Source organism: Globicephala melas, chromosome 3, assembly GCF_963455315.2.
Source record: "Globicephala melas chromosome 3, mGloMel1.2, whole genome shotgun sequence".
NCBI lineage: Eukaryota > Metazoa > Chordata > Mammalia > Artiodactyla > Delphinidae > Globicephala > Globicephala melas.
The window spans coordinates 107189123-107215171 of record NC_083316.1 but is presented as its reverse complement, the minus strand read 5'-3'; the positions used below and the strand labels follow the sequence as shown (position 1 = coordinate 107215171).

The 26049-nt window shown below is 38.0% G+C and overlaps 1 protein-coding gene across 1 annotated transcript in view; it reads right to left on the bottom strand.

Annotated features, from left to right (window-relative positions):
* CHSY3 (chondroitin sulfate synthase 3) overlaps positions 1–25746 on the bottom strand; it is a 276125-nt gene extending 250379 nt beyond the window's left edge. Inside the window, exons 1-2 of the mRNA XM_030869728.2 lie at positions 24710–25746; positions 21155–21438 (exon numbers count right to left, since the gene is read on the bottom strand). Coding sequence (XP_030725588.1) covers positions 21155–21438; positions 24710–25511 — 1086 coding nt within the window. The 5' untranslated portion in view covers positions 25512–25746. The remainder of the gene's footprint in view (positions 1–21154; positions 21439–24709) is intronic.
* Between the last annotated feature and the right edge of the window lie 303 nt (positions 25747–26049).

Genomic DNA, 26049 nt, shown 5'->3' with positions numbered 1-26049 from the left:
GTTTCTTGTGGCTCCAGGGGCAGTGTCTGGAGAGTGAGGTCTGATGTATGCTCAGCCACAGCAGCATCTGACACCACACCAGAGAGGGCCTGGAGCGTAATTCTGGGCCTGTCCCTGGCAGCCTAGCTTCAATCTGCTTCTCAGGCTCTGCCAGAATTTTCTGAAATGCCCAAGGTCCTTTAATAAGTCTGCTTCTGTATAAACTATCCAAAGGTGGTACTTCTGCCTTCAACCAAGAATCCCGACTGATATGCCATGCAAAAGTGCTTGACCTTTTGTATGGTATATAGAACCAAAAGTCAATCATTTCCTCCAAATGTGGGTTTGATTTAGAATTGCTGTATCTTTTTATCCTTTAAAGAATTTTATAAAGTTGATCAAGTTTTCCCAAAATTTTACATAAGGACATACATTATGTATTATTATGTATTATTTAATTGATGGTTAAAAAGAATATGGATGTAGATTATCTTTTTTTGAATATAGATTATATTTTAATTAATAGTACTTTACTAGAACTTTGAAATCCTGTTTTTTTTAAACCTTCAAGTTACTGTTTTCCCAAAAATTGTCTTCTGAATCAACAAAGAAGAAGTTGTCTCCTATTCCGAGATCTGTGTAGTCAGAAACTTCTTTGCAGGAATCTGCTTTTACAGAGTATCGAACAGGACACTTTCCTGCACCAACTTTGCAGATGAATACTGTCTGAACAGCAGCCAGTGATTTATGAGCTATGTAAGTCAGTACCTGAATGTGGCCACTTCAGTTTAGAATTTGAGAGCTGCCAATGTTGTGTTATACCATTTACTTTAAAAATGCAATATTTCCATGTGATCAACTCAGAATTTAGCAAAAAAATCAATCAATCAATCAAAAGAGTATCCCGGGCTTCCCTGGTGGCACAGTGGTTGAGAGTCCGCCTGCCGATGCAGGGGACACGGGTTTGTGCCCCGGTCCGGGAGGATCCCACATGCCGCGGAGCGGCTGGGCCCGTGAGCCATGGCCGCTGGGCCTGCGCATCCGGAGCCTGTGCTCCGCAACGGGAGAGGCCACAACAGTGAGACGCCCGCGTACCGCAAAAAAAAAAAAAAAAAGAGTATCCCCATCTCATTTCTAAGCCGAATAATTTTAGGTTTTCTCTTCCATCTATTCTTCCTTTTTATTCAAGCAATTCTGCTTGTGGAGAATTTCCCTTACGCAGCTATTTGTTATCAATGTTGTACATGAATGAACTCTGAAAATGCAAACTGTGTCAAACGAATATTTTGTCCAAATGATAGGTTGTTAAGAACCAACCTTTTAATTGGATGAATGACAGAGTGGCCTCAAGAGTAATGTCTGTCCTTATTTATTTGGCACAAAATATGAGTGCTCTGAGGTAAGGCTATGCAATGAGTCTAATTTAGGGACACAGAATAAAGATACAGACGGCCAAAAAGAAACAAAAATCTTCTTTGATTTTCTTATCTCATATATCACGTAGGACTATACGTGACTACAAGGAGGAAAAATGACACATAATAAGACAACATCTTTCATGGCTGTGATCAGAAACAGATTATGTAAACATTAAAGAGACTGCTCAAAATATTTTAGAAAGTCTACCTCAGAAAATGAATTTGAATATTTACATTAAAATTTTCTCACAATAAAAAAAGAAGTAACTGCACAAGAAAAAAACATGTTGCAACCAAGGAAATTTTATCTTTACTAGAAATGTACTTCTTAGCACAGTAATTAAAATAGCTCTTTTTAGTAGTTTGTCTTCTTTTTATAGCCCAGCCCAGTATGATTCATGTAATGTGAGGGTCTAATTCTTATTATGAGTAAGAATTTCTTTCTGTATTTCTAAGCACCACCTTTAAACTACATGCTCCTAAGTTTGTACAATTATGTTCCCGAGTAGGTTGTTAACAGCGAAGCTCTTTCCAGTTGTTAAAGCTAAGCCTCTTAAAGCAACCTGTTTTCCCATCGCTTCTCTTCTCTCAGCTCTTATTTATATCAGACCTTTATTGGAAATAAAAAGATGTCAGTATTATTTTTTTGAAAAAAAGGTAAAATATCTAAGTTTAATTTTATGTTTCCAAGAACCAACACTGAGCCCTTTTTCACACTCGAAGTACCAGTGAACAGCTCATTCTGGATGACAAACAAAAGCTCCTTATCCACCTTTTCAAATCCAGTTACTCCTCTAGAATTTTCCATATACTATGCTTCAGTTATCTTCCTAAAAGACTATTGTAACCATGGAACTTCATTACTGAATAACGTATGATAGTGCCTATTGTATTAAATTCAAATAAATTCTTTTATATTGACTATATGCCCATTACCTAGCAATAAACCCACCATGTTTGCTTGTTTTTTCATTTCCAGACATGAAGAAGCACTCTGAATTTCATTAAGCAGAGTATCCACAGTATTTTACATATTAATATATCCTTATGAGGAATAACAGAGTGCAATGTATTGTCCCTAAAGTCCTAATTATACTGCAGTATATAATTTATGTGTTGAATTGAGGTAATGCTTTATCCTCCATTTTTAGCCCATTCTTTTCACATAGCATTATGTCATAAGTATTTTCCAGTTTCATGTATAGTGAACGCAGAAAATCATTTTTGATGGCTGTCTATAATTGTCATAGGGTGCACAGTAGTTTAACCATACTCTCTATCCCTTATGTTGTCTCACACATTAAATATCACTCACAAGTCTAAAGTCATCTCTGCTTTCCTTAGGATAAATGGCTAAAAGTGAAATTACCAGGACAATGGATATATTACAAATAACCAACACTGAAAACTTGAAACCAATCTGGATATTTTAAGTGTCCATTTCATATGAACATTAAGAAAACATGTTAAAAGCTACTGTTTAAGAGTTTCAAAATCAATAGTTTTAGAGGAATTAAACTGCTAGGTACACATTCTAAGTCTCATAAATAAGTTGATATCATATGTAAACACATTCAAAATCATTCTCCCAAAGACATTTAAAATTGTATGAAAGAAGTCAGAGATTAATGATAAATGTAGTTAGAGTTATAGAAATCCCATTCCATGGGTAGATTTATTATCACCTATTTTTGGAAGTTTACTTGATTTTGATATGCTTGAAATGATGGCTCACCAAATTAAGAAATCCTCAATAACTTTTAGTTGTACCTAATTATTCTACATACAAGAAAAATTAACTTAAGTAACATCACTCAAGACTAAAGGCTGTTCTTATTAAAGACAACATTAGGTATACTCTTCTGTTACTCCCTTCTCTATTTAGTTTTTTTTTAAATTAATATTTAGCTGTAGAATTTTGTTCTTAAAATGCAATATTTCTTAAATTATATTTTTCTAGCATTAGTTGAATAATTGTTGTGCATTTCCGAAGGAGAGATTTGAAGAAGCATAGATTGAAACAGCTGTCATGCTACCAAATCCAACATCCTGACGTTAATTTCAAAACATTCCTCATTCTGCCAGGGAATGGCCTCCCATTGCTTTCCACAGAATCAAATCTCACGAAATGGATGTTCCTTTGAGGTCCTCTAGGCTGAAGCTTACTCTATCAGTTGAGACCAGATCATTTCTGACTCTGCATTCAGCCCTAACCTTCATTTGACAGCCCATAAGCCATGTCATCCTCCAATCACAGAGGAGGTCGTTATGAGACATTTTTCTTTATATTTTAGTGTCTCTTTATATATTTTTATCACTCTATGGTTCATAAAGCATTTTTAGATCCATTATCTCGTGTAACTGTCACAATCCAATAGGAAAGGTACAAAATCTGTTATTAGTCCTCTTTGACAGGTGACTCAGAAAGGCAAGGTGATAAAGTCATTAATGTCAGAGATAATATAAATACCTAGGTCTCTTCACTTCCAATCCAGTCAACATTCTACTATCCCTCCTAACATTCTCTGGTCATTTAGGGAAAAGTAATCTTACTGCTTAAAATGATATGTCATTTACGACCGTAGAACTACGTAAGAGCCTAAGAAATCTCAACAGATCTTTTTTTAAGATTCCTCTTTAAAGTAATATTAGTCTTTTAAATCCATTTCAGAATTAGCATAGAGAATTTCCTGGAATACACAGAAAAACGATTGCATTTAATATACACAAACTACAACATGAAAGATGTCAACCCACTGAAGCTGAGGCAGGACTTGAGTTGCAAAGGTTCTAAACCTTAGTAAATTATGTAGATATGATGGTTAATTTTATGTGTCAACTTGGCTAGGCTATGATGCCCAGCTGTTTGGTCAAACAACAGTCTATAATATTGTTATGAAGGTATTTTTTTTAGATGTGATTAACATTTAAATCAGCAAACTCTGAGTAAAGCAAATTACCCTTCACAGTGTGGGTGGGCCTCATCCAATCAGTTGAAGGCTCTCAGAGACAAGAATGAGGTCCCCCAAAGAGCCAAAGAGAAAGGAATCCTGCCTCCAGACTGCTTTCAGATTTGAGCTGCAACATCAACCCCTTCCAGAATTTCCAGCCTGCCAGTGTTCCCTGTAGATTTTGGACTTATTGGCCTCCACATCTGTGAACCAATTCCTTAAAATCTCTCTCTCTCTCCAGAGAGATGAATAGATAGATAGGTAGACAGACATATATCCTATTGGTTCTGTTTCCCTGGAGAACCCTAATATAGGGTTAGATTCATTAACACCTATTCCCAAGCTCCTTCTCCTTTTCTTTCTTCTGGCTATGGAAGCTGGATGTACTCAATTTACCCACCTCTCCTGCAGTCATAGATGGCTGTATGACATAATTCGAACCAGGGATATGTAGGCAGAGATCTATGGGGAAGACTTCCATCCTTGAAAAAAGGACTAAATTCGTGTCAGTAGAAAGTCTTCCCCCTTCCTACCTGGAACTAGGATTAGTTTCTTTAAAATGCTTGAAATCTATACGCATGAGAACAGATTCAACACTCTAAGGAAAAGCAGACCAAAAAGAGAGGAAAAGCATGGGACCATGATGCATCATTCAGTATCTACTTAGTCAGGGCCGACTCACTTACACATTCTGGAAAATAGACAAACAAAAGCCACTGTGGCCAAGTTTTCTGTCTTCTTTAGTTAAACACATTCTTATCTGACACAATAACTTGTAAAATAGTTTTTACAGATCTACTCCAATATTTATAGCATTAAACTGGTAAGTGTTTCCTTAGAGAAAGGTTAGTAGAAAATAATTTTAAAAACTAAAAATATTATGAGCCCAGGTACAATTTATTAAGTACTTAATGATTTCCTTAATTAAAATCTGAGAGAACAATTAATGAGTATCTTTTTTTAAAAGGCCTCATTTACAGCTAGGCTGGAAGAAATCAGTCCTGCCAATCAGTTGATACCCACAAAGCAAGACTAAGAAGTCAGTTTGCCCACAAATAGTTGTAGAACAACATTAATAAATAAGAATATAGCCACAATTTCAGGCTAGATATACTCCTCACAAATATACATGTTTTAAATTATTTGCAAAGTTGCACAATCAGAAGCTATTTTCAGTGGATTAGTCAAAATGAAAAAAAAATTTTTTTTTCAGTTAGCATGATATATGAACCTAAAAATAGCATTACAGGCAGGTTTTAATAATATCATGGAGGCTCAGATAGAGGCATTTCAAAATGAACTGGATTGGAAAGACTGAGGCACATTGCACAGGAATTTGAATAAAGCTGTTTTCAGAGTACATTAAGTTAACCTAGTGGCATAAGGGTTTCCAGAATTCCAAGACCTTACTCTAACTGAGAGGCCAGAAGAGATCCTCTATACCCAGCGGTAAAAGAGGACAGTCATTCATACTTTTCAGGGTCCATCTGTCATCTCTTGTCTGTAGTCAGTTCGGCTGTTAGGTAGACACCGACACAGTCAAAATCTCTGTTTCTTCTTTTGTGCTGTGACCCCCTCTTCTACAGCTTTGACCTAGGGGAGGCCAGCCTGCCCACACCATGCCCTCAGGGTATAATGCAGACCCCATCTTGGCTCAACCCTTCTCTATGCCTGGAGAACTGACCTACCTAGTCTTTAAAGTTAAGGTCAACTTCTCCATGAAGCCTTCCTGCCTAGACTTTATATCCCCCAACGATGCTCCTTTTAAACATTTACAGTGCTTGTCTACGTACAACTCATCAATTCCATGCTCACTTCCACACTATTAACATTCTCATTTCGCTCTTTCATTTCCCACTACACTCTAAACTCTGCATGGGAAGAACAATACGTGGAATCTTATACTTGGTAAGTGCTTCAGACACACTCATTCTGATATGATCTAATATCCTGATATTTCTACTGTATAACTTTACATTTTGTTTAAACTCAAAAAGTAGCTGTATCTTTCTAAAGCTGTTATCTGAAGCACCACCTTTATTTTCATATTCTGTCTACAACTAAGCATACGGCTGGCACTCAACGCAAGCCCGCTTACTGTGATAATTCTAGTAAGTATGGTAATAACCCCATTTACCTGTAGGGATTTTCAGGAGGATTTTATTAACAATGTAAGTCCATGTAAAAGTCACTCCTAGAAATTAATAACTATGAAACACTCACATTAAAAATCTCTGAAACAGTAAGCATTTCTACAAAGTTTTAGCTCTTTTTGAAAAAATGTATTTCACTATTTCTGAGAAATTACCTCTATGTGTGTGTTTTTCTGAGAAGTAAATGAGAAATCTTCATTCTAACATAAACTAATTATCAGAACAAGAAATATTCTTAAGATAAAATGAGCTCTCAGAATATACCCCAATAATGGAAATTCTAGTGTGATATATACACCCATGTGTACTTCGTTTCTAAATAGTATAGCTAGAAAACAATTTAAATAAAACTGACAGCCTACATTTTTAATCTTGCCCTGAGGTAGAGTAAAATATACTATATTCTGTTTCTATTGAAAATGAAAACTTTAATGTTAGATATTTTTCTTGTAAACATAAATGCTAAGGACTGGAAGAACTCTAATAATTTTGGTCCCTTTAATTTACTCTTCACAGATCTCTTCCAGAAAGATTAAGAGACTCTATCTCTAACAGGTAAGCACATCTAGTGGAGAGAATGCTAAAACTAAAGGCAGCACCTCTCCATTCTGGATCTTTACTGTCTGATCTTTGTAGCCTACCTCTTTTCTTTCCAATTTCCTTATACTGAATATATTTGAACTTGTCAATTCCAATCTGACAACACAGATTTAAAATGAAACGTCATTCTTTGAATCCTCAGGCAGAAGGTGAATGTAACATTTCAAAAAAAAATACAGTCTTTGGAATCAAATAAACCAGAGTTTGAATCTAACTCTGACAGCTCTCTAGCTGTGTGACCTTGGGCAAGTTACTAAACTGCTCTGAGCCTGTTATCCACTTCTAGCATAAGACAAAGGAAATTTCATCTCACTCATTCTCCCTTACAGCCCAGTACAGTGCTTGCTACGTAACTAATGATCAATTGTTTTACAGCTATATATAAATATAAATCAATTTGATGCTTAATTTGATATTATATACCCAGAAAAGTTTAAAAGCTTAGATTGTTTATCATAAACATCATAAAATACTAAACATTTCAGACATTTCCTAGCATATTTATTCATAACGAGATGGAGTAGAAATTAATAAAACCACATCAGGCTTCAGATCAGCATTTGCTTTTTATACTACGATAAGTTCTTGTTTCGGCTTCCATTTTCTCCACAAGCTATATACCTTAATTATTAAAATGATCCAGAGACACATCCAAATTTACTTCAATAGTTAAGTATAGCATTAAGAAACAATCTGATCAAAACAGCTGTATAAAATGATGCCAGCACTACCAACCAATTTTTAAAATAAGAGAAAATCTATTCAATCCAGATCTAGATTAATTTGGTCAAGCCACATTAGTAGTTCTATTCTACAGAAAAAAAAATAACATGGCAAATATGCTAACAAAAAATGTATTCACAATTTTCTAATACTCCAAAATCTGTGACTATAAGTGTATATAAATTGGCCATAAGAATCATGCCACTAATGTCACTCTTGATTCAACTTACCCAGGAATTGTGGAGGATGGCTGTGTTAAACTTCCCATCAACACATGCATATAAACTGAAATTTAAAACTAGGATGGTGAAACAGAAACCAAAAAAGGAATTCATCACTCAAATCCCCAAAAAAATTTTTTTCACATAGTGTTTTCAATCACAAATCTACCTTTGGACAAAGAATAAGATGAAAGCAGGGGCTCTTTAAAAAATAAAAGCACAAATGTTTTACATAAGCAGGAATTGTCAGTATTATTACTTACAGACTTTACACAAAACTGATAACTGCTATAGAGTAACACCTGGAAAGCAATGGAACAGATCTTCCAGTATTTTCAGACACATTTTACAACTGTCTGGCCAAATTTGGTAAAATCAATTACACTCATTATCAACTGTTTCAAGCAATTCTTCAAAATGATGTATTTGACAAAATGGAAATTTGGTCTAATTCAAATGAGATTTGAGTTTTTTAAGCCTTGACTATTTTGAGAGTGTTTGCTAGGTTTCTATTCGCATCTATGAACACTAAACCTACTTCATGCGACACTTTGTTAAAAGTGTCAAAACGGAAATAAGATGTCATATTTTCTCTCTTAATCTAGCAATTCAGTTTTACAAGAAAAATGTAATGAAGCTTCATAATGTGTCCAGAATATTAGGTCATTGTGGTTGTATTTTGTAAAATAAGGAATCAATCTAAAAATGGACTGAGGTGGAATAAAATCTGATAATACCATCTGAACACTATGAACTCTAGAAAACAAAGAAATATTAGGGAAATAAAGGATAGAAAATTAAAATTTTGTTAAGATTAAGAAAATTAGAAGTTAGGTAGAAAAAAGGACAGAAAAATAAAATTTATTTAAATTATGGACTTACAGGACCTCATCGAAAATGCCTACATTTATAGGGTCTGATTCAAGAATTTTGTTTTATTATAGAACTATCATAATTATATTATAATGATTATGTGTTTCAATTAATACAATGCCATTCATTATATTGCTTAGGTTTCAAAAAATTAATTTATGGTATACTGTTAAATGCTCTTTAAATGAAAAAACAAGTCAATTATAATGGACTTGAAATTATTTTTACAATTGACTGTTAGACAATCCATATGTAGAATTTACTCGACTGAATATATAAATATGGTAATGCATGTGTAACAAATGTGTACACTAGCAAAAGTAATCATCAGTTACACACTTACAACCAATGAAAATAAACATTTACAAACACTACTATAAAATATATTGTCAGAAGAACAAATACTGATTAACAAAGATTATTTGACTGTGGTGGGTCTCTATACAGACTTTCCAAAGTTAGGAGATGTTCTTTCTGTAATTTGACCACAACTTCGTAAATCTTTAAGAATATTTAATTTAAAAAAGGGAAACCAAGACAAGATATAGGTTAAATAAGAGAAATGCAGAATTTTAAACAACCATAAGGTAAACACATGAATCTTAATGTAAGCAGTTATATGGGGATGATGGATTTATATGCTATGTAATTAATCTAAAATTATCCTGCTATAAATCTACTTGTAGCAGAAGCACCTACAGTGCAATTAATTGAGACACAAAACAGAATTATATGTTCATAAATCTGAAACTCCAGTTTGACAAAGGAAGACGTATCCTAAGAGATGTGGAACATTGATCTAAAGCCATTTCAGATAGAAGTGTTATAAAATGATTCTATAAGAATAACCTCCAGGTATAACAAATGATGTCATGATATGCAATAAACTGCTATCTTAAATTTTCAAGGAAAAGAACTTGTTCCACTGTTCCACTGTTCCATAGTGGATCGTATAGTATCCACTATACGATAAAGTTCCATGCCATATGCTTTAATGACCCAAAATTTGTTTTGCAGTCTTATTGCAAAAATCTACACAATGACATAAAATATTGCGTAAAAGATCTGGTAAATCACACAATAAATGGAAGTCCAAATTCATAACTTAACATTTATTATGCTTTATGCTCATTATCCACTTACTGGCCTTTTAGTAATAAAGCACCCCTGTGACTCCCCATTAAATGTCTTCACAAGCTCATACATTAAGAAATGTTTTATATATACAGATATACATTTATACTAAATATGATATAATACACATAATTGGTATGTATATAATCAACATGCAGTCTGATAATACAACAGAGCAATACTCCTGCCTATATAATCTGGGAAAGTTGTTCAAGCTATGTGGGCCTCACTTTTCAAATATTTACAAAGGGCTACAAAGCCATGTATGATACCTGACCCATCATCTCTCACCCCTTTTCCGCTCTGATCTCACATTTTACTACTCTCCCAGCACCTTCTCAACTCTAGTTTCTCTTGCCTTCTGGCTAGTTCTTGACCTGCCAAATACATTTCCCTGGGGACTTGTCCACCTACTGTTTTTGGCTGGAAGGCTTCTCCCTCAGATATCTGCATGGCTCAAATATCATCTCAGTGAGGCCCACCAAACAATCCTATTTAAAACTGCACACCCATCATCCTGCATCCCTTAGCCCCTCCCCTGCTTATTGACTGTCTTTCCCCTCTAGAAAATAAGGCAAGGACTTTTGTCTATTTGTTCTTTCTTTTTGACTGCTCTAACTCCTGCGCCTAGAAAAGTGCCTGGAGTATCAGGTGCTCAGTAAGTATTTGCTGAATAAATGAATGATGAGCGAGACTCAATGTACCCAAAATAGAAGTCACTTCTTCTCTGCTCATGCCTCAAATACACCAATCACCAAAAACTACTCTTCTTCCATTACTCCCTATTGCTAGGAATATTATAATACCGTCACCTGAGTCCAAAACCTAGGAGTCACCTTAAACTTTCCCCCATTCCACCCTTACATCTCACCAATCACCTACTTTGGTCAATTCTCTCTCCTCATTACCTCTCAATTCCTTCTCCTCACCTCCACTTCCACTTTGACTCTTTGATCAAGACTCATCTCTCATTTGGTCTGGGGCAACAGCCTCCTAACTGTCTTGTGTCACTATCTCTAGGCACAAGAGATAATCCATCCTTCCATTCATCTAATCCATCCTTCCATGCTCCAGCCACTGAACGGTAATCTGATCATGGTTACCTATGAAGTATTCTTCAAAGCTCCAAATTATGGAACAGATTTTTCACTCTGACTGCTCATTAGAATCACCCAGAAAGATTTTTAACATACTATTCATGGGCTCCATAATAAGTGGATCTAAACCAATTACATCACCCCCACTAATTCTAAGAATCACTGATCTACAAGGTATACTCTAAACCTTTGAGGATGACATACAGGGCCTTTCACAATCAAGATCTACCAACAGCTTTTGAGCCTCATGTCTCCTGCCACCAGATATGCTTGAATCAAACACACTATTTGCTATCATGCTATTCTTCCACCTTTGCCTTCCCATGTATCCCCACTCACCTGGCAATGTCCCTGTGCATTACTTCTAGTTTGGAGGAAGCACTGCATTTTCCTGTTCTCCTTGGGAACTTCTTCCCTTACATTCCTGTGTATCTTATACTTCCCTCCATTATAGCAGTCAGCTATAGCAGTGGATAAGGAAATATCTGAGAATAACTGGCTGAAATCAAAGTTATTCATTTAAGTTTTTAAGTAAGTTTTGGTTTCTGTACTCAATGAAATGGATCACTGATACCTTTTTTCCTTTTGAGCTCCAATTCAAAAAGTCATTGTTAAAGCAAACAAGTCAATGAAAACATTCCACCTATACTTTAAGAGCTCTATTACTATATAGTTATTCAAATGTAATAAATAAAACCATCAGTAACACCTTAAGCCTTTCATGAATAAACAATGTATTTTTTTCTAAATATGTTTTAAAATCAATCTTGTATTTTTCTAAAACAAAAAAGTAATATATATGAACCATGAAAATCAGACCATGAGGAAACATACAATTGTGAGTGATGGCTTTATATTCATTGTCTTTAAATCCAGTGACTAACTCTCTGGAACAGACGAGTAATAGACATAGAAAGAAATGCAGAAGTGCTGATTCCTTTCCTATAATTTTTCCCAAAAGGAAAATATAACATTTATGGAATAGTTAAGAATGGCTTGGATATTTGAAAACAAAATTAATAAAAAATAATTTATACAAAGGTCTAAACCCTAGAGCCACATTAGAATCACCTGGGAAGTTTTTAACACTACCCATGCTACAGGCCTCACCTGTAAAAGACTCTGATATAATGAGTCAGGGATGGGTTCCATCACCAGAATTTTTTCAAAGTCCCCCAGGGGACTCCATTGCGCAGTCAGGGCAGAGAACCACTGAATCAGCACCCTCCCTACTACAGCAAAGCCCAGCTTTCAGAAGACAGTTGCAATAAACGCTTTCCAGTCAACATTATTTCTTTCCCATGAGAGGAAAAAAAGAATATGAACATTGTAAATTGGAAAATATTAATAATAGTTAACAGTTATATAGGAATTAGTACATATCAAGCATTAATCTAAGGGCTTCTAATACATTGACCTTTTTATTCCTCGCAATGGCTCTGTAAAGTTGGCACTATTTTATGCCATTCTGCTTCTGCAAAAATAGCTAACAGTTACAGAATGCTTAACACTGCCGGGTATTATTCTGAGTGCTGCTATATACATTAACTCATTTAATCTTCACAACAGTGTTGTGAGGTAAGTACTGTTGTTATATCCATTCGACAGATAAGGAAACTAAGGCACTGAGAAGTTAAGTAACTTGACTAAGGCCATTCAGCTAGTGAATGGCAGAGCTGGGATTTGAAGCCAGGTAGTATAGTGCCAGACTTAATTAAAAAACAAAATCCTGGTGTTCTGTGCTATATAACAGGCACAAAATATATTAATATGCCATAAAATTACTAAACACGTCTTTGGTTTTCTCCTCTTCAGGAGACAGTAATACAAATGAGAGGAAGATGCTCACTTAAGAAAATTAAAATAAGAATCATTTGATCCTAGTTCCAAGACAGGTACCAATGTTGGACCCAACTGGAGCTTTCATGACTTAGAAGGAAAAAGATTGAGAAGGATGACAGAGATGGGAAACCCAACTCTGTATCAGATGTGAAAGCAGAGATTGGTTAGAAGCCTGAGTTCTCCTCCCTGGGGGCTCCATGAGGAAAAGGAAGGTCTGTGTGTCCACTGCTTATAGAACGTGCTCAATAAATGTTTTTGAGCAAATGAAATCAACTGGCTTTTAAGATGTGAGATGACTGAATTCTAAAGCAGAATACTTAAATTTATTTTCACCCTATATTTTTTTTCACATTTTAAGATACTCATCATGAATATTAAATAATCTTATTTCATTTAAAATTTATTTTTGTATAATAGGCTATTAGATTAAAACATTGTTTCATCATTAAAATGATGATCTTTAAATATTTTAATCTGTGCATGCAAAAATTTACATTAAAATTAAATTATATAGTAAATTTAATAAATATATAATTATTTATATAACTGACAGAAGTATAATTATTAAATTTATGAAAAAAGACACTTCTAGGGCTTCCCTGGTGGCGCAGTGGTTGAGAGTCCACCTACCGATGCAGGGGACACGGGCTCGTGCCCCGGTCCGGGAAGATCCCACATGCCGCGGAGCGGCTGGGCCCGTGAGCCATGGCCGCTGAGCCTGCACGTCCGGAGCCTGTGCTCCGCAACGGGAGAGGCCACAACAGTGAGAGGCCCGTGTACTGCAAAAAAAAAAGACACTTCTAATAATTAGCTCAAAAGCTAGGTAACCACACTGATAACTCAAGGCCGAGTTATTAGGAATTCTCTTGGGCCTGACTCACGGCTCCTCAGGTGGGGTCACCATCTGGTCCATGATCTTGCTGAGGAAAGCACAACCACAGATCTTCCCTTAATCAAGGACACAATGGCTACACTCTGGGTTTTCACCAGAGAATATACATAATTCAAATTTCCTGTTGGCCAACCTAATATAAAACATTTGCCCGAGAAGTAATACCCATAGACGGCTCTCTGAAAAGTATTCTGAATTTTAAAATACAGTCACGGAAGTTATCCAACAATGGTGTACCTGACCATAATTGCATTGTCTCTAAGTAGAATTCCTCCTGAAGAACTGCCCTTGTGCATTACAGTCTTGGTTTATATTGAGGGAATTTATTAGAAACAGCCAAGCAAATCATACTATTCTACTTATCAAAGAAGTGGTGCTGAGTATGTGATCCCTCAGAACCCCTGTCTGCTCCATGGGGAAGATTTCTCCCAGGTCTTAGTATCAAGTCAAGCTAGGGTTCTCTTTAATGCCAGGAAAAAAGGAACTCAACATGTATTTTTCCTTTTTTTTTTCTTATTTTTCTATATATGTCTTCCTTTTTCCCTTATTTCTTCACATTTTAATTTTATTTTATTGTATGTTACTTTTATTAATCTGTATATTTCTTTAAACCATCTACTCTATAAATAAATACGCTCTACAATAAAAATGAATGAAACAGAAAGGGATAATGAAGAGTTCAACTACCACTGACTGTGAAGAATGAGGGATACAGCTTTCAAAATTATAAATGGTGAGTGAAGATTTTAAAATCTCAGAATATTAAGAAATCCATTTCATTCATTAGTTCCCAAAACAATGCCGGTTGAATTTTTTAAATAAATATATTATTTTCATTCAGTTAATTTAGAAACTTGTAACATGCTTTTTATACTATAAATGTCCAACGCCTTTGCAAGACAGGCTAACATTAAACGTATGTCATGACTCAAACTGATTTATTTGTGGTCAAGCCTTAACGAGAGTATTGTTTAACAGGACAGTAAATGAAAAGAGCATGAGAATTCTGAGGAACTGCAGCCCCTCAATTTTTCAGTTTACATGTTTTCCTATTGCTCAATAATATCAAATAATGACTCATATGATTCAAGACACTGATTTTATTTAAATGAAGTTTATGTTTAGCTTAAACACCTTATTAAAAGTTACTTTTAATATATTTTGTGCAAAAGAAGTAACATGCTATAGTCAAAGTAAAATGCAGTATAGTTATATGATAGATTACATTTTTTTGTATGTTGAGCACTAATTCATTAATTCACTAGCTGGAAAAGAGATTGAAATGAATGTTTCTCACGTAGCTTTTTGGAAACCAAGACAAAGGAAGTGGAAGTAGAAAACTGACTAGAAATTTTTTCAGGAAATTAGAATACTTTTGATCAATTAAGGAGGAAGAGTATTCAAAGTTTTTAACTAATATGAGTGTTTATGTTATCATGGAACTCATTTCAAATTGCGTGGAAGCATCTTCCAAACTTTGCATTTTTCACAACTGTTGGAAAACACACATTGTCAGAATTCAGGTGGTAAGGCATTAGTTAACAATGAAAACAGACTAGCTAAGACTACAAAACATGGAGAAACTGTACCAAGTTTGTCCTTCAACTCACAATGCAATTTTATTTTGTACAATGAAGGAAGCAGTGTGGCAGAAAAGAGATTTCATAAAATCAATGCGGGATGATTTCATCTGACAAGTGGAATGGGGGTGGGAAGAGTAGGTGTGAGAAGCTCACTACTTTTAGTTAAGTTAAAAACTAAATATGACTGAATTAGAACCAAGAAAAGACTGAATTTTTGAAGGACTGAATTTTAGGTAAAAATCCCAGACTTATACTTCTTTCATAGATATTAATATACTTTAGCGGCATAAACCATGTTCATGATACAGTAAAATTAGCATTACAGAAAAGGGAAGCTCATAAGTAACAGAAAGAAGCTAAGAAGGATGTGTGACAGCCCTATAAGAATGGGACAGATATTTTAACCTTAATGGTTATGTTACCAAGAATTTATATGTAGTTACATTTTTTATGGTATAGTTCTCTGGTATTACAAGCCCTGGGAAACACTTCCAGAATATATCCTTTGGTGAAATAATGGAATTTTCTAGGGTGTTTACAGCCTTCAGGGGGCCAAGATTAGACATAAGACATTCTGGTGTGAAATTAACTCTTTAAGAAATCTATTAAAAATCGGTTTAGTCATAAGAAATGATTTTTTAAGCCACAGGGAAGTATTTCCATCAACATGGAACTCTGTTTGCTTTGGAACAACATTTAATTAGACAAAATAAAGATACGTATTTTTTGGCTCCATTTAACTGCTAACATTAAAAAGATAAATACACACTATTCTGAAAATGACTCTTAGATGGATGAAATGCAAAACTCCCTCACAGGGAGAAGAAGAATCATTGAAATTATTTTAATGCTTTAATGTAAGTGATCTCATTAAAACAAAAACCAAAGAAAAGGAACTTCCCATTCTGCTAAGACACAGAATGAAAATGAATTGTACAAATAATTTTTCAACAGTGAGAACTTTCTACTCCTCACTAGTCTAGTAATTTACTAAAAAATACCTATAACAAAGAAAGTGTAACTGTATTATACGATTTACAACTCTAAACAGCCAAGTTTGAAAAACTTAATTCTCTGTAAACTATTTAAAATACACATCTCATTCTCACTAGAAAATTACTTCATTTCCTAGAGAATCTTTTAATGACATTTGCAACGTGTGGATTATCTGACTCAAAGTATCAACACTCTTATGCCTACCTGGTCCAGGCAGTTAAACTAAACGTGCAAGAAGAGGCTGGTGCACAACAACAGGTCATGAAGGGACTCAAGACTGCCTGCCTCTGCTAATGGCATCAAAAAACAAAATCAAGAAAACCTTAAAACACCCCACATGCCAAACGACATTTAAGAGCCATATGCAGCCTCCCAAGCTGCCAGATTGTAGCTCAGATAACTAGAAAAGCAGTAGCCAAGATAGAGCTCAACCAAAAATGTGAACTTGGCCAACAGCAGGTGCCAATAAATTCTAACACTCACAGAGTGTAAAGCATAGAATAATTTTTCGTGATCATGCTTCAGTTAGTCCTCTATACTTATACAATTAAGATATAAATGAGTATAACAGCAACCCACGAAGTCTGATGATTATGAACATCTGCCATATGTCCTTGAAAAGTAGATGTTTCTACCTCTAGGTAGGGAAGGAAGGATCTCAATTCTGACTCTCCAATGGTCTCAGGTACAGAGAGAACCAGTCTGTCTGAGACCCATCAGCAACCAAAGCCCTCTTTATTCAGAAGAAGTCAAGCCACTCCTGGGCCCTATGTGTCATGTCTTGGAATATCAAGGTTGGCCTGTCATGAGCATTTAATTTACTGAGAACGTGATGAGAAACAATGCATATCAAAATGCATTTGCAATGTATTTTATTGCTCGTTAATGACAGAAGAAAGGAAAAGTAGGTAGAGATGACAGAGGAACAAACAGAGCAAGGGGCCAACAAGCAAGACATATTTTCCCAGACCACCAGGACCTTATCGTGAGGAAGAACCGAAGCTATTAATATATATCACTTCCTGAAACATCTGGGAAACATCAGGAGGGGTTTCCAGCTGCCTTGAGAGACAAGTTCCAGGGTGGTCTTGTGAATTGACTGCAGAACGAGATACTACTGACTTCCTTTCCTACCAAAAATTCCAATGAAATTCAGAAAAGGAGGCTAATCTAGAAATTCGTACAGTAATTTTTTTTAATGTAGACAGAGTCTGATCTGTTTGAGATTCCTTCAATACATATATTAAATAATCACTTGTTAAATAATGTTTTCCACAGCCTCAAGATCAGTTATTTAATATGATACTCAAAGACTGAAGCAAATATTTGTAGTGCATGTCTGAAAGTCATCCATGCTTTATGTTTTACCAATATTGGATTCCTCATAGTTCTAAAATACTGAAACATACTCATTTCTTGCTCTTTGCCAAAAAAACCTTACACTTGTATTCTTCATTGGAAAAAAATTTTATTTCATCTGACTTTTTGATGTAGATGAATCACTCATTAATAATAATTAGTAAATGAATAAAATTGATGAAACCATATTATATGTAATATCATACATGATCTATTCAGTATGACGACAATAGCTAACACCTATTGACAATTTACTACGTGCCAGATACTATGTAGAACTTTACAAGGATCATTTCACTGTTTCACTTAATCTTCTACAAAATCTATGAGGCAGACACCATTACAATCTCTGCTTTCAATTGAATTAAACAAGGTTCAGAGAAGTAATTTTAAAAAGACAATGAAACTAATGAGTGGTAGACTGGTGACTCAAACCCAAATTCAGTTTATACCTCTCTCTATCTCTCTCTGTTCCTCTATCTCTCTGTCTCTCTCTCTCTCTCTCTCCCTCCTTCCCTCTCCTCCCTCTTGCCAATATTATGCTTAATTGTATATATACACAGAGAAAGCAGACTTTAATTCAGCAGTAAAGAATACTAGAAGATTCCTAGATTTTCAAATAATGTAATTCATAGACAAGAATAGCTACACGCTATACAATAATTGTAATATTTTTGTCCAATTCTTTTCCTACAAGACCTGCAAGCCTGTTTATCATTTTTAAAAGATAACATTCCATCATGATGCTTCATTTATTCAAACTCAAAAATTGTGAACATGTTTCTGTAACAGCGCTGTTAACTCTGCAAGAACTTTTATTAGGAGGAAAAGTCAAACAAAATCCTAAAAGCTATGGAAAGTTTAGCAACGAAAATTCAAAATTTTAAGAAAATTCTGTTGTAGATGGTTCTTATAAAAGAAATATGGAAACAAAATTACTGATGGGTTTCATAGTTTATTCTATGACCAGATGTGAAATTTCACCTTTATGTGAATGCCAACCCAGAGTGGAATAGATTAATTTTTCCATATAATGTGAACAGTAGCATAGTTGGACATTTCAAGTAACCTAAAACCCGACCTGGAAAGCCCGAGTTTGGCTGTGCCCCAATCTACCTACTCAGTGTCCAAGAAATGTAAAACACACCCTAATGTTAAAATGCTTAGATATAATTTAATTGTATACTTATCTTTACTAAATTTATTAACAGATAATATTTAATATATTCCTTGGTAAAGAAATTTTCCATTATTCCTTTAAATAAGACTCAGGGTCAGGGTTAGGGTTAGGGTGAGGGTTAGGATTAAATCAATGCCACCTCTAAAATAAATGTTGTTTAAATAGTTCCTTTAAAGATTGAAATCTCAAAATAAAGTCAATTCTATGTAATTGCTTAGCAAAATATAAAGTCAACATTCTGAAACAGTATCCCTTTAGAAGATAACATTTTCTAATGCTAGGAAAAAATGTAGAAATTATTTTTTTCATACAGATTCTGAAGTTAGTGATGGGCAATTGTCAGTCTAAAATTCAAATGTATTGACAAAAGTTAATGTAAACATGGTGATCATAAAGTTATATCCTACAAGACTTGGAGTTCCCTTTGTCTCTTCTTTCACGTCAATTAATGAAAAGATCTAAGATTCCACTTATTCTAACAGAGAGGGTGCAGATCTACTATTAACTCCCCTTTAACCAGAACAAATGCCTATATTATAAATAAAATATTAAATCAATTCTTGAGCATGTAGGTCACCTCAGCATATTTTACTGTCTTGGATCAGGAATGGGCAGGCTGCTATGTGAGGACTGTACCTTCACAGCAGAATCAATGAAAACTTGAATGGAGGGACATAAAAGGTTTGTTAAAACTTTCTATGTGATGTTAAGGCAATAAAGCATCAGATAAAATAATTTTCCATCATTATTTAAAATATGATTTTTTTACTCATCCATACAGAGACAATGTCTGAAAAATAATATTTTCATGTAAGCAAATATCAACTGACTGTGTTTTCCATATGAAGTATTTTTTTGCCTTCCAATTAGTTTTATATTAAATGGAAAGACAAATCTTTTTCATTGAGTTTATTAAATTACCTATTTTTAAACTATAATGTGCTTATCTACATTTTTATTATAAAGGTATACGTAAGTTGGTTTTATAAAAGAAAATAAGTTTCTATCAATAAAAGGAAGAAGGTATGTAATAATTTTAAATTTGCATAGCACATATGCCAAGTAACTAGTTACTATTAATACTTACTTTCTGTAATAAATATAAGAAATACTTCCCCATAGTGTAAATATTATGATGCATAAAAAAGAAAGCTAAATTAAGGAAAGTGGGATTACATTTCTAAAAGAAAAATGAATGGGACTGTGTAATCTTGAGGTATAATGACTTCACAGGGAACAAGTTTTCATAAAATGTTTCTTCGATACTGAGAAAGCATTTAACTCCAACCACTTGAAAACCAAACTGTAGTGAAAACTGCAATACGTTATTTAAGTGTTAAGTAACTTTTACTAAGATTAACTTTCAGGAAAACTGTTTTAAACGCAATGCTTTTCATTTCAAAACCAATTTGTGAAGGGAAAAAACCTCAGATTATTTCATAAAACGAATTACTACAATAAAACAACAGTTCATAACAGATTATTTAAATAATGGGTGCAGTTGAGAAACTGGAATGAGGGCAGACACAAAACAAAATTTTAGAGAACCAGTCATAATATTAAGCAGTTACTTAACATCGTCAGAACTTCTGTTTTTCCACATAATCATGCCTTTTAAAGTTTTGTGAATAAGTCTATTATAAGTGATACAACATTATGAGTTAATTTTTCCTATGCTTTAAAAATGTATGTTAAATTTCCACATAAGAATCTTCCAAGAAACTACAGAGTTTAACTATTTGAAAACAAAGAGATGCGATTATATTCCTAATCAAAATAACAACAAACAAAGGACGAAATGCGAAAAGCTACAGCCCAAGAGAACAGAATTAATCCTCTTGTTAGAGACAGGAAACGGATACGCATGTATATAAACACCAATAAAGCAAATAAAGCGAAAGTAGCATCTTCCAGAGATGTAACTATAAACATAAGCTGCTGCTTAAAGTTATGGGTCACGCTAATAAGAAAGCCTTGGACAGGCCTCAGCTCTGATAAGAAAGGCATCTCCCACAATCGCCCTTGTGTCCATCACTGGCTGTTGCTATCATTTTCAAGCAAAGACAAAGATACAGAGAGAATAAATAGAATTAGACTGTAAATTGTCACCCACCTGTAATATGAGAACATTTTCATCACAGCTCAAGTCTTACCTCATAAGACCAGACGCACTGAGTCCCACCAAAACGTCGAACACATCTTCCTACTTCCACGTCCTCGTGAGTCGTGTACATTTCTCTGAGGCATTCACCAATATGTGGCACCATCCTCCTGAGAACCTCGCGACTGAAGATCATTCCAGGTCCTCCCATGCAGAAGTTCTCCCCAGGCTCCAGCCCCAGCTTTCCAAGTTCTTCAATATTCCCCAGGCCAGTCTGGCCCAGGTAGAGGGGCTTGCTGCTATTCAGTGATCTAAGAAACTCTTCCAACTTATCACCTACAAAGAGAAAGGCAACAATCACTCCTTTTCCTAACTTCATAATCATTTATAACACACCAAGCAAGGGAAAGAACTTCCAGTATTGTGCATAAACTCCCCACAAGTCTTATACAATTGAAAAGAAGAAAAACCTCTTTGAATATTCCATTATTTTAAAAATACTAATTTTTAAATTATAATAAAATTTTCATCACATATACCTATCTATCCACCTATAAGATATTGCATTCACCAGGAATGCCCTCTTTTTTAAATGTTTGTATCAAATTACCCAATTCATTATTTTCATATCTAATTATCAATATTTCCTCTGCCAACCATCTCTAAGGATTTCACTCCTCTCAACCCAAACCCAAGAAATCTCTAGTTATTAACTCTACACTCCGTTCTTGTTAAATTATAATAAAATTTAATCAATCTTCTAGTCAATGAAAAACCTTAAGTCTGATGACAGTCATCAGATTTTTTTTTTTTGCGGTATGTGGGCCTCTCACTGTTGTGGCCTCTCCCTTTGTGGAGCACAGGCTCTGGACGCGCAGGCTCAACAGCCATGGCTCACGGGCCCAGCCGCTCCACAGCATGTGGGATCTTCCTGGACCGGGGCACGAACCCGTGTCCCCTGAATCGGCAGGCGGACTCTCAACCACTGCGCCACCAGGGAAGCCCATCAGATTTTTTTTAAAGGTGAAATAATGACAAGGAGAATAAAGACAGGTTTCTTAGCATGTATGAAGTAGTGATAAAATTCTCAGAAATAAAATATTAATATTCAGCCCTGATTGGCAGACCACTGATACCCTGATAATTGATTTAGTTTAGTGTTTTGTCCGTAACTAAACTCAAGTCATATACAACCCAAAAGGTGTGTATATACACATATGTATGTGTGTGTATATACATACATACATAGAGAGAGAGAGAGAGAATATCAAACTTGCCATGAAATATAACACTTCGGAACTTTGGAAAGTACCCTTTTAGGAAAAAATTAACACTTGTTAAAATTTATATAATTGGGTTTATAGTTTGTAAGTTCATCAGAAAAAACAATTTTAAAATAAAGTTCTGTAGCTAAAACAGTTCCAAAGCATTTCGTACTCTACCAAGTAATATACTGGAATAAGTAGTCACCTTCTTTACATTCCCAGTCAGCATTTCTACTATCAGTTTTGATGAGCACAGCAACTGCAGTCGTTATCTTGATGCTACGCCATGCCCCTTGGATTTAGTGAGTTTCAGCTGACTATTATTGGGTTCTTAATACAAAATGCCTTTAATTCTTAATAGAAATGGAAAGAATACGGCATTTCAATGTTCTGAAGGACAATCTTTCAAAGCACTAAAAGATATGACAGAAGTGGATGCTGTTAATGCATTTTGGAAATTGTCTGCAAAGTGTGGCAAACTTCTGCCAGGAAACCTTTGTGATTTTAAAGACACACAGAAGACATGGGGACTATAAGATAGTGGATCTATCAATTATAGATATCTACATAACTTATACCTACCTATAAGATACTGCAATCACCAGGAATGCAATCTTTTTTAAATGTTTGTATCAACTTATCCAATTCATTATTTTCATATCTAATTATCAGTACCTTCTCTGCCAACCATCTCTAAGGATTTCACTCCTCTCAACCCAAACCCAAGAAATCTCTAGTTATTAACTCTATACACGCAGTCCTTACCAAAATGTGACAGGTTTTTGGGGGGGGGGTCTTATTTATTTGTTTGTTTTTCCTTGAGTATGTAAAAGATACTACCTGAATCAGGAGAAAGCAATGAGGCTACAATTAGAGTGGTGTAAACTAAGTAAGGGCTGCCCCCCTTTGACCAAGAAGCTAGGAAATGTGGAAAGAAACAGAGGGAGGGGCTTCCATGGTGGCTCAGTGGTTAGGAATCCGCCAGCCAATGCAGGAGACACGGGTTCGAGTCCCCTGTCCTGGAGGATCCCACATGCGGTGGAGCAACTAGGCCCCTGCGCCACAGCTGCTGAGCCGGAGTGCTACAACTACTGAAACCCACGTGCCTAGAGCCCGGGCTCCGCAACAAGAGAAGCCACCGCAATGAGAAGCCTGCGCTGGCAATGAAGAGTAGCCCCCGCTCGCCGCAACTAGATAAAGCCCGCACAGCAAAGAAGACCCAAGGCCGCCAAAAAACACACGCACACACCAACACACACAGAGGGAGCCCTCCTTCAATACAATCTAGCTACTTCCCTTGTGTTCCTCTCCGCAAAGAGCAAGACTGTAAAGATTTCCTCCCGCTCTAAAGAACATTCCTCTGCTCAGTTTAGCAATCTCTGGCCAGAGCCACTCACACGCAGGGTGAAGGACCGCGCCTCTTTTAAAACGGACAAAGTTTTCTCGTGCTGGGGCTGCGCGTGGTTTTGGGAAGGACTTCCCAGCCCCTGCTTAACGCCGCAACCACCAAGATGGACTGGAAAGTATCCAGCCTAGTGTGTGCTAGTACAGCTTGGAGCTCCTAGGGTCTGGATAATTCGCAGGCGCTGTCCCCTTTTCCCCCACCACCAATTCCAGTCAATACAGCCATCCCCCTCAGGGTTTTACTGAGTTGTTGCCGGGGGCGTAAGGAACTGCTTGAGGCTGCACTGCGGTGGCTGGAAGGAGCTGTGCGCGGGAGCGGCTGGGATGCTCAAGGACCCCCACTGAGCGGCGGGTGGTGCAGAAGGAAAGGAAACGCACAGAGAAGGGTGTGGGACAGCGAAGATGATTCCTCAATCTCACCAGTTCCAAAACTAAGCTTGATCCAGTAAAAACAAAAGGATAGGGGGATAATCAAGATCACCGACCTCCAAACTGGCTCCCGCCTGCATCCTCCACCCTCCCTTTCTCCACCGAGGACACGCCCCTCTGGACCGATTAGGGAAACTACCACCACCTGGGGCTTTCAGAGCAGTGTAAAGTGCGAACAGCCTAAGGCTTAACCCCGAGGTCCCTTTCCTCGCCTTCCTACACGGCAAAGAGTAGTAGCAAGAGATGGGCGGAAACCAGAGCAGCAAGAGTGAGGAAGGCGAAAAAAGCTGGGCAGGTGTGAGGAGGGTCCAGACCGCAGGAGAGGAGGAGGAGCGGACTAAGAATGGTGGGCGGAGGCGAGCGGGGGTGGGGGGCGACCGGCTCGGGGCGGCAGGAGCCCGGAGCACGTGCTGGCAGAAAAGCAGAGAGGGGCTGGCCAGGGATAGGGGCTGGCTTTCCTGGCAGAGAAAGGAGGCGGGGAGACGGGACAGCAGGGGCTGGGAGGTCACCTTTAATGTAGACATCGTCGTCGGCGCGCATGAACCACTCATACTTGTCCAGGTAGTGGTCGTGCATGTACTTGATCATCATGAAGGACTTTTTCTGGGGAGGATAGGAGTCGTCCACCCCAGGCAGCGCGATGACAGGCAGGGGTGGCGGGGGGTGGCCAAGCCCAGCGTTGGGGGGCTGCTGGCTGGAAAAGAACTCCACACGGCCAGGGATAGAGCGCGCCCAGGTCCGTTGCACTGCCAGCGCGCGGCTGCCCAGGTACTTCTGCGCGGTCATCACCCCCACGTACAAGAAATCCCGGGGTCGGGAGCTCTGGGCGGCGGCGCCCCCGTCTCCGCTGCCGTTGTGGCTACTCCCCGGCCGACCGCCTCTCCGCTTCCCAGCCGCGCCTCTATCCTCCTCCTCAGGTTCCCCTTCGGCCACAGGGGCTCCGGGGAGCCCCGTCGCGCCTTCGGGCTCGCGTCCTCGCCGCTGCTGCTGCAGTGGAGGTGGCTGCTGCCAGGGGCTGCTGCGAAAACTGGTTACCCCCGGCGCTGCTTCAGGCAGCTGCGGCCCCTGGAGCTCCTGGCGCGCTGGGGGCGGCGACTGCTCCGGCCACTGCCGGGCATAAGGCTGAGGGAGCGGCTGCTGCGCGCCGGCGCCAGCGGCCGAGCGGCCGTAGTAGGAACAGAGGCTGGAACCGCGTCTCTTCCTCTCGCTCAGCTCGGCCACTCTGGGGGCAATGAGCCAGGACGCGGCAGTGAAGCCCAGCACCAGCCCCAATGCCACGCTCATCCACGGGCGGCGGGAGCGCACGGCCATCGCGGCTGCCCCGGGCGCTGACGCTGGCTGAGCGGCTGCGGCGCTGCGCAAGGGTCTGCCGCTTCACACCCGCCCCTCCTACGCCTCAACGCCCCCAGCCCCGGCCGCCGCCCGCAGCCCAGGCTCTGACGCCGCCTCCGGGTCTGAGCGCTCCGGACGCCTAGCCGGCGGCGCGTTGCAGCTGCTGGCCGAGCGCCCCGCTCCGAGCGAGGGTCGGGAGTGAAACTTCTCCCGGCGGTGGCGGCGGCGGCAGCGAGAGGAGCTGCAGGAGGAGGAGGTGGAGCGGCGGCGGCAAGGCGTCCGCTCCTAGGCTGCCACCCTGTCACTTGCGCGCCTGGTCCCTCCCTCCTCCCTCCTTCCCGAGCCCCCGCCCTCGCTCCCCCCGCCGCCGAGCTACGGACTGGCCCGGAGGAGGAGCCACGAGCACCACCGCTGCCAGCCGGGGGAAGCGCGGGCCGCGATATTTCCCGGTCACCCGCCCTCGGACGCCCCCCGCCCGCGCCTAGGTCCAGAGCCGGCCTCCTCTCCGGAAGGAAAC